The sequence below is a fragment of the Microtus ochrogaster genome, linkage group LG3 (assembly GCF_000317375.1).
Source record: "Microtus ochrogaster isolate Prairie Vole_2 linkage group LG3, MicOch1.0, whole genome shotgun sequence".
NCBI classification, from domain to species: Eukaryota; Metazoa; Chordata; class Mammalia; order Rodentia; family Cricetidae; genus Microtus; species Microtus ochrogaster.
Genome location: NC_022029.1, coordinates 13779036 through 13789369, shown reverse-complemented (window position 1 = coordinate 13789369; position 10334 = coordinate 13779036). Strand labels below are relative to the sequence as shown.

The 10334-nt window shown below is 39.3% G+C and overlaps 1 protein-coding gene across 2 annotated transcripts in view; it reads left to right on the top strand.

Moving 5' to 3' along the window:
* The window catches only part of Ubxn2a (UBX domain protein 2A), a 36720-nt gene that overhangs the window by 22694 nt on the left and 3692 nt on the right, over window positions 1–10334 (top strand). For both annotated transcript variants that reach the window (XM_026786035.1, XM_013351259.2), the window contains exons 3-6: window positions 1483–1624; window positions 3913–4019; window positions 8241–8378; window positions 9367–9525. In XM_026786035.1, coding sequence (XP_026641836.1) covers window positions 1483–1624; window positions 3913–4019; window positions 8241–8378; window positions 9367–9525 — 546 coding nt within the window. The remainder of the gene's footprint in view (window positions 1–1482; window positions 1625–3912; window positions 4020–8240; window positions 8379–9366; window positions 9526–10334) is intronic.

Below are 10334 nucleotides of genomic sequence, written 5' to 3'. Positions count from 1 at the left end.
GATACATGGATGGATACATGGATGGATACATGGATGGATACATGGATGGATACATGGATGGATACATGGATGGATACATGGATGGATACATGGATAGATAAATACATACATACATACATACATACATACATACATACATACATACATACATACATACTACTTAGGCCTAGTACTTTGAGACCAGCTTTGACAATAATGAGACTCTGTTTGGGGGTAGAAAGGGGGGATATAAGGGTTTTCTTGAACCCGTCAAAATAATGAATGTACTTTTGACTGGGCATATGCTTAGTTGGTAGGGTTCTTGCCTGGTATGCATTAGGCCCTGAGTTCAGTCCCCAGCACCATATAAATCAGGATGGTGGAACATGAATATAATCTTAGCACTTGGTAGATAGAGGCAGTAGTTCAAGGTCATCGTTGACTACTTAGAAAGTTTGAGGCCAGTCGGGAATAGGAGACCCTGTCTCAAAAAATAAAAGTGTAACCAGCGATGGGTGTTACACACCTTTAATCCCAGCACTTTGGGGGCAGAGGCAGGCAGATCTCTGGCTTTGAGGCTAGCCTGGTCTACAGAGTGAGTTCCAGGACAGGCTCCAAAGCTACATAGAGAAACCCTGTCCCCCAAAATAAATAAATAAATGAATAAATAAGTGTGCTATTTTGTGCTTTTGGACTAGTGTTAGACACATTTTGCATTTATAAAGATACTTTTAGTTATTTTAGCACTTTAAGTGGAGATTACTAAACAACTGTTACATTCTACTGAAATCTTTTTTAAAATGTGTTTTTCAAGGTTTAATTATGTATCTGTGCCTGTGTAGAAATGTTGTAGCTGAGTGCCGGTGTCAAATTCTCTGGAACTGTAGGTATAGTGTTGTGAGCTGCCATATAATGATGGTAGGAACCAAACTCAGGTCCTCCACAAGAGCAGTGCACTCTTAACCTATGAGCTATCTTTGTAGCCCCCTACTGCCCTTTTTAAAATTCTGAGGCAAGCGTGATAGCTCCTTTGTTGCAAAGCTTGATAGCCTGAGTTTGATCCCTGGGACCACATGGTGGAAATAGTAAGATCATTCCCATAATTCCCACAGTTGTTCTCTGACCTCTGCAGCGCTTCTACACATGCACTCCTATACACATACTCACGCACATAATGTAATATGAACATCTAGTTTGGGGCTTTTAAATTAATTTTTAAGTTCCAAAGTAATAGATTTCTTACGACATTTTTGTATATGTGTGTAACTCTGCTTTGTTATCATTTGTACCTTCATACTGTTCCTGTTATCGATACTGTGAATAAATGTCAAGGGCCACTAGACAGCCTAAAATACAAAAGATACCCTACACAGCAAAAAGTTAGCCTTCCCCAAGTGTCTATAGAAAACGTGGTCTAGACTAAAACGTGTTTAATCACTTCTCCAGGATTACGTCTTCATGAACTTAGAGCTTACAGCACTTGATTTTTGTTTTTATTTTCAGGGTTTGTGAAACAGGACCTCCTAACAATCAACCCCTCAATGGTAATCAACAAAGGGACTGTGAATATTTTGTTGACAGCCTTTTTGAAGAAGCAGAGAAGGTTGGTGCCAAGTGCTTGTCCCCAACTGAACAGAAGAAACAGGTAAATAAATGTCTGTTACTTATTGGCCTCAAGGAGGATCCATAAAATTAAAACTATTTTTGTAATAGTAAAGCTATTATTTACCATTTTCATCATGTTGTATTTGCACAAGTGCCAGAAAAGCAGCGATAGGTAAAGTTGTTGGCATCTGAGCAGTAATCAAAGCAGTCAAAATAAACTGAGATATAAATTATTGTATTACTTTCTTGAATTTACAAACTAAATACATACTGCTTCCAGTTAGGAATGTCTGTGATGGGTCTGAGGCTGTAGCTCAGCTGGTAGAATGCTTACATAACAGCATCCCACCCAGCGCTCCATAAACTTCTTAGTCCCCACACTTGGGAGGTGGGGAGTCAGAACTGAAAGTCCAAAGGTGGAAGCTGTCCTTGGCCATAGTTAGTTCAAGGCTGGAGTATTCGGGGTGGAAGGAAGCCAGAGCATCGCTGTTAGAAGCATGAGGACCTGGATTGGGACTCCCAGCTGTCACATAACAAGCTAAAAGACTCATTCCCAGGGCTGGAGAGGCAGAGACACAGATAAAACTTTGTGGCTAGCCGGGCGATGGTGGCGCACGCCTTTAATCCCAGCACTCGGGAGGCAGAGGCAGGCGGATCTCTGTGAGTTCAAGACCAGCCTGGTCTACAGAGCTAGTTCCAGGACAGGCTCCAAAGCCACGGAGAAACCCTGTCTCGAAAAACCAAAAAAAAAAAAAAAAAAAAAACCCAAAAAAAACTTTGTGGCTAGCCAGTAGAATTGAATTGGTGAACTCCAGATTCAGTAAGAAATCCTGTCTCAAAAAATAAAATGGGGAGTTGTAAGTGATAACTCACTGAGTAAGTACACCTGCTGCCAGGCCCAACAATCTGAAACACACATGGTAGAACTGACTAAGCCATCTAGGAAACTTCTGGGATTTGTTTTGTTTTGTTTTGTCTTTTCAACACAGGGTTTCTTTGTGTAGTTTTGGCTATCCTGGGACTCGGTATGTAGACCAGGCTGGCCTGCAACTCACAGAGATTCACCTGCCTCTGCCTCCCAAGTGCTGAGGTTAAATAAAGGTATGCACTCCCACTGCCCAGCTTTGGAAACATTTTATGTATTTATTTGTTTGATTGGTTGGTTTTGGTTTTTCGAGACAGGGTTTCTCTGTAGCTTTGAAACCAGTCCTGAAACTCACTCTGTAGACCAAGCTGGCCTCGAACTCTGCCTGCCTCTGCCTCCCAAGTGCCGGGATTAAAAGCATGTACCACCACTACCCGCCCAGCTGGAAACATTTTAAAAATACCTTTGTAACTGCATACCTATATAAGGTTTGATTTTTTTTTTAAATAAATTTTATTATAATAGTACCAATTATAAACTTTGATAAATCATAGTTTAAAAAGTAAACAAAGACCTGGAAATGTAGCACATTTACTTATTTTATGTTTTTGTTTCATTTGAATGTATGTATATGTACCACATGTGTGCTGACTGCCCATGGAGAATGTCAGTTCTGGGACTAGTTATGAATGTTCAGTGAAACAGGTACCAGGAGCCAAGCCAGGTCCTTTGAAATAACAAGTGCTCCTAACTGCCTAATCATCTTTAAAAAAAAATTTACTTAACTTTATTTTATGTACATTGGTGTCAGATCACCTAGTAGTAGAGTTATAGATAGTTTGGAGCTGCCATGTGGGTGCTGGGAATGAAGCTGGGTCATCTGAAAGAGCCGCCTGTTCTCTTAACCACTGAGCCATCTCTCCAGCCCCTCTTTATTGGGATAAGATATCAATTAAAGAAAACACTGACTCAACTTCTGGCCTACACACATACGTACCCCATTAGACTTGGCTATTTTGGCAGGCATTTTCACAGAATAATTAAGTGGGCCTGGTAAGGGAGACAACTTACTGTATTGTTACAAATGCAAAGATTTTACTTAGTCAACTTTTAACTGGATTAGGAATTTGGGGAAATCTCTTTCATGCACTCGACAGCTTTTCAAACTTACAGAATTTTCTCATGAAGTTAGTGTTATTTTAATAACTATAATGTCTGTCATATAAGGAAATAATTAGCATTTAGATATGCATGGCTTAGAGAACAAAATTTTCCAAATGACTAATGTATATGTTTTAATAATAGCATAATATCATTCATGAGCTAGGTGTGATGGTATAGGCCTGTGAACTCAGAACTTGGGCTCAGGTAGGACGATCTGGAGTTCAAGGCCAGCATAGGCTATTTAGTGAGCTCAAGGTCAGCCTTTCTTACAATGTATTCCTTTCTTTACTGCCTTATAGGTAGATGTAAATATAAAATTGTGGAAAAACGGATTCACAGTCAATGATGACTTTAGAAGTTACTCTGATGGTGCAAGTCAGCAGTTTCTGAACTCCATCAAAAAGGGGTAAGTAGGACATAGTAGAGGGGTATTTCAGGCATGTTTCATATCAAAAAAGCATTCGTAGTCATGATTGTGCCCCTTTACACATTCATAGACATACTGTTTCTTCTGCGAATTCACATCTCTTCCCTGGGGGGTGGTGTGGCAGGGGGCTTGGGTTGTTTGTTTTAAATGACAGCCAGAGCTGGAGAGGTGGTTTAAGAAGCTTTGCTGCTTCAGTGTGGGGGCCCTCCACGGGCATCTGTTTCCATGTGCTATGCCTATACACAGGCATAAATATATGGAAAATCTTTAAATAACACATTTAGTCTCAGCTATCTTTGAAATCCAAGGTATAAGCTATCACATCTAGTTAAATTGATCTTGGCCTTTCGGTTTTCTCCTCACTCCTCTCTGCCCCTCCCTCTCACTCTCCCCCAGGCTGACCTTGGACATTACAGTGGTCTGCCAGCCCGTTTTCTGAGATCTGGGATTAACGTATGGGTGACCATGCCCACCCCCAGTGCCCCTTTCTTTGTTTATTTTTTGTGACAGGGTTTCTCTATGTGACAGTCCCTGCTGTCCTGGAACTGTAGACCAGGCTGGCCTTGAATTCTCAGAGATCCTTCTGCCTCTGCCTCCCTCGGGCTGGGATTAAAGACAGGGCCCATCTCACCTGGTTTGTAGTGCCCTTTTTTTTTAATTGACATTTTTCTTAGAGGGCCACAACTAATTTTTTGTTGTTTTGTTTTATTTCTATTGGGTTTCAAAATACAGTCTTGGCTAACCTGGAGTATACTATGTGGACCAGCCTGCCTCAAATGGGATTTTGGGCATGTACCAACAAGCCCAGATTAGAGCTATAATTTGAATTTTAGGAATTTGAATTCTGATCAACCAATCTTGCCACTTATTCCTTAATTCCATGTCTTCTTTGTTATTCCATGCTTAGTCATTTTATCTTTAAAATTATAAGGTCTAAAATTATGAATCTAAGTATTGTACATGGTTTATCTAGAAAAATACAAGTATTTTTGAGGAGAGTGGTAATAGGTATTGTTTTTGCTTGAGACATGGTCTTAGTCATACCCAGGGTGGAGTTGGACTTGTTTCAGGAACTTGGGGAACTTGGGATCATGGAACAGGCATACAAGGGGTGGTCTTGGTTTAGTTCAGATTTGATCCTCACGGTATATATTTATTTATAAATCAGTTTTTAATTGTCCATTATGAGCTCTTTGAATATATCTATATATTCTCACAATGATAACTTCTTATTCATATATATGTAAATATATATATATATGTATTATTGTTTGGGTATATATATTTAATTTTTCTTGGCAATTGAGGCTATTTAACTATTTCTATAAAAAGTATCTTATTAGGCATGGTGGTGCATGCCTTTAATTCTAGCATTCTCAAGACAAATGAAGGCAGATTTCTTTGAGTTCAAAGACAGCCAGGGCTATGTAGTCAGAAGTCACAGTTTGTCTGTTTATCAGTGGTTAGATGTTTGGGTCATTTCCATATTTAGAGCTGTTAAAAATATATTTCTATGTAAGTGTTTTGCTTGCTTGTTTGGTTGGTTAGTTTACTTGGTTTTGTTTTTTGTTTTGCTGGGCTATGGATTAAACCCAGAACTATATGCAAGCCAGGCAAGTGCTCTACTACTGAGCTACACCCCCACAACCCTGTATAAATTAATTGGTTCGTGGGAGATATCAGTGTCTCATGTAGGCCAGGCTGACCTCGAGTTCTTAACTAAATATGACCTTGAGCTCCTCATCCTTCTGTATTTACCACTCAGATGCTAGGATACAGGCATGTGTCATTAGCCCAGCTAAGTTTTTGTTTATAAAGTTTTTTAAATTATGTGTATGCAGGGGTAGGGGTAGGTGCATTTTAAACATGTGTGCAGATGCCTACAGCGATTAAAGGCATCGCATCCCCTGGAACTGTAAGAGGGTGTTGTAAACCACCTGACATGGGTTCTGGAGCCAAACTTGGGTCCTCTGGAAGAGTGGAGTGTGCTTTTAATTGCTGATCTCCTAGTTCTTGGCTGAGTTCTTATGCAGACAAATATTTTCAGTTAGGCATATGTATATATGCATATATATCTCACAAAATGTTAATTCTATCTTTGACTTCACAAAGAGTTGTCGAACTGTATTCCTAAGTGACTATACGGTTTGAAACAACCCCAGCAGTATACCAGCAGTGTATGAGGGCCACAGTATTTATTTCTGTCTTCGCTAATATTTGTCAATGCCAGACATTTTGAATTACAGCATCTTTGGAGAGATGGCATTCTAAATTATTTCTCCATGTTTTTCTTTGCCTATTTTAATATTAGATTATTTGTTTCTCCCAACCTTTTTCCAGAAACCGACCCAGGGGCTTTGAACATCAAGACTACTTCTCCACTGAGCTACACTCTCCTTCCATCCAGCCCCGCGAGTTTTTTTTTGTTGTTTTTTTTTTTTTGTTGTTTTTTTTTTTTTGGTTTTTCGAGACAGGGTTTCTCTGTGGTTTTGGAGCCTGTCCTGGAACTAGCTCTGTAGACCAGGCTGGCCTCGACTCACAGAGATCCACCTGCCTCTGCCTCCCAAGTGCTCAGATTAAAGGTGTGCACTACTACCGCCCAGCGGCCCCTTCCCCTGTATTTAAATGAGTTAGGAAAGTATTTTACCTATAACCTACAAACTTGGGAGGCTGAGGAAGGAGAATTGTCCTATCTATGAAGCTAGATGTATTAGCTGTATCATGAGTTTCAGCCTAGCCTTCAAGAGGTAGAGCCATGAATCAGAGATTCAAGGCCTGCCCATCTCAAAATACAAACAAAAATAGAACTAAAGCTTAGTATTTCCTTTCATCTTTAGTCCTTTGGTTATCAATTTTTTTTTAATAAATGATAAAAACTAGTTGGGTGGTTCACACCTTTAATCTGAGCACTTGGGAGGCAGAGACAGGCAGATCTCTGTGAGTTTGAGGCCAGCCTGATCTACAGAGCAAGTTCCGGGACAACTAGCGCTATTTATTACACAGAGGAACCCTGTCTCAAAAAGCCAAAAAAAAAAAAAAAAAAAGATGAAAAAATGAATGGGCCTTTGAGATGGCTCATCAGATCAGAGTCCTTTCTGTTCAATCCCAAAATCCTAGCTTAAGGAGAGAGCTGACTACCAAAAGTTGTCCTCTTGTCTCTACATGTGTCATGGCACACACATACACATCCTATGTGTGCATACACACACACATTAATAAGAAATAATTTCTTAGCTGGGTGGAGATGGCTCAGTTGTTCAGAGCACCTGCTCTGCACCCATGAGGACCTGATGGTCATTGTCTCATGCACTGTAACCCCAGCACTATTGCACAGCAGAGACAGGAGGATTGCTGGTGCTTTCTGGCTGCCAAGCTAGCAAAAAATCATGAGCTTTAGGTTCAGGGAGAGACCCTGTAACAAATGAGTAAGACAGAAAATAATAAAGTACCTAAAGCCCTCCTCTGACTTGAGTGCACACATGCAGAAGTGCAAATACTACCCACACATATAAGCACATATACTCACACCTGCACACACAGGAAAACTTTGTAAATTAGCAGCATCTAAATCAAGTATTATGAATTTAATACTATTCTAGGTAATGCTATAAAACTGGACATAATGTCTTTAAAATTACTTTATATCTCTCAGGTTTGTGTATTCATATTATTTGGTGATATTACTTTAAATACATTCAATTATTTCCTTATGAAATATTATGAATTTCATATATTTCTTTTTTCGTGTATTTACTTTGTTTACATTTGTCTATGTATATACATACAAAACACCCCTGTGTGCCACAGTGTTCATATTGGAAATCAGAAGACAACTTTCAGGAGTTCTCTCCTTCCACCCTGTAGGTTCCAGAGATGAAAGTCAAGTGATGAGGCTTGGTAACAAGTACCTTTACCAGCCCTGTTTATTTTTGCAAGGGTCTCTTGTAGTCTAGACAACCTCCGACTTGCAATGTGATCAAGGATAACCTTGGACTTCTGATCCTCCTGCTTCCCCGTCCCAAGAGCTGGGATTATAGCACACACCACCATTGCTGGCTTATATGGTGCTAAAGATTAAACCCCAAACCGACACGTGCTAGTCAGGTGCTCTACCGTCTACGCTACCTCCTTAACCCATATGGAATTTGTCTTTCAGAGACAGGGAAGACAGGAGCTTTATCATTTTCTTTCCTTTCAAAGGGAATTACCTTCAGAATTACGGGGAATTTTTGATAAAGAAGAAGTGGATGTTAAAGTTGAAGATAAAAAAAATGAAGTATGTATGTCTACTAAGCCTGTGTTCCAGCCCTTTTCAGGACAGGGTCACAGACTAGGAAGGTAAGTATAGTTATTGTGTGTGTTTTCTATAACAGGCATTTTCTCATTTTTCTAACCATATAGAACATAATATTTCTTCTGCTAGAAATGACTTTTTCTGGTGCTTGGGTTCTATCTAACCTAGGGCCCATAAACATGGAAGGCAAATAGTTACTGCTGAAATACATCCCAGTTCCAAATGAGTTCTTGGTTCTTTGTTGTTGTTGTTGTTTTGTTTTAGATTTTTTTTTATTTACTGTGTATACAGTGTTTTTCCTACATGCCAGAAGAGGGCACCGGATCTCATTATAGATGACTGTGACCCACCATGTGGTTGCCAGGAATTGAATTCAGGACTTCTGGAAGAGCAGCCAGTGCTCCTAACCACTGAGTCATCTTTCCAACTCCAAGATCTTTTTTTTTTTTTAAAGGTTGATTTGGTTTTGATTTGTTTTGTTTGTTTTAGGCAGGTTCTTTATATTTTCAAGGATGACTTTGAATTCCTGATCCTCCTGCCTCCACCTCCCTAGTGCTGGGATTGCAATGCTTGGTTCTATGGGGTATTGCAGACTAAACTAAGGATTTGTGTATGCTAAGCAAGCACTCTACCAACTATATATCCAATCCCTTGTTTTCATTTATTAGTAGTGGGAAAGTGTATACATTTTCAGCTTTACATCTAGAAAGTTCTAGGTGTACCTTTCAAAATACTTTGCTTTTTTTCCCTTGGTTACTCAAGGGCTAACTTCTACAGAGAAAGTAATTTCTTTTAGCAGTTCATCCTGTACCCCAGGTAATGCTAATTTGCATGTTGTTCTGTAAACTTACAGATTGTTTGGGTATGTATAATTTCATTTGATTCCTAGAACATATATGCTGTGAACATAACAATCATTTATTCCTGAGGGAGTAGTTGTGATTTATAAAACTCTTCCTAGAAACTGAGCTTAATGTAAAATTTATATAATAAGAAAACATGTATCTGACTTTGTCATTTGTATTTTCTTAGTGCTACACCAAAAATCGTTTCTAAAGCAAAGAGTATCGAAGTTGAAAAGAAAAGTACTTTGTCTGCTGTGTCACTGAACAACTTGGAGCCCATCACCAGGATCCAGATCTGGTTGGCCAATGGGGAAAGGACTGTCCAAAGATTTAACATTTCTCATAGGTCAGTCCTCTGTGTTTATACTTCACTACTTGTTTTCCGATTTTAAATTTCATATCTTTTTTAAGTTTAGATAACAATGATGTTTGAGAACTAATGATGGCTTTTTTAAAAAATAAACAGCTCTCAGTTTAATGTGTCAATCAACACAGGATTCTTATACTGAACTATGTTTAGTGTGGGGTATTTTTGCTGTGTTTTGTTTTTAAGATTTATTTACTTTATGTATATGAGTGCTCTATTGCCTTTAGGCCAGAAGTGGGCATTAGATTCCAGTATAGATGGTTGTGACCCACCATGTGGTTGCTGGGAATTGAACTTAGGACCTCTGGAAGAGCAGCCAGTGCTATTAACTGCTGAGCCATCTCTCCAGTCCCTGTTTTTGGGATTTTAATCTCAGTATTGTGTTGATTTGAGCTTCTGTCCTGTAGCTAGTTCATTTTCTCTCTATTGTTTTATTGCTCATATTCATTAGGCATATATGCCCTACCAGTAAGCTACAGCCTCAGCCCCTTCTTTTTGTCCACCATACATACATAATTGTTTATCCGTTCAGTTCATCGGCAGCAGGCCAAGTTTAGGTTTACTTATGCAGATATAACAATCTTTTGTGTTTTTATGAACCAGGGACTCACTTTTTGCCCTGCTCAGTTTTGAACTAGACATGAATAATACTCCTTTGGTTTTTTTTTGTTTTTTTTTTGTTTTTGTTTTTGTTTTTCTTTTTTCGAGACAGGGTTTCTCTGTGGCTTTGGAGCCTGTCCTGGAACTAGCTCTGTAGACCAGGCTGGTCTCGAACTCACAGAGATCCG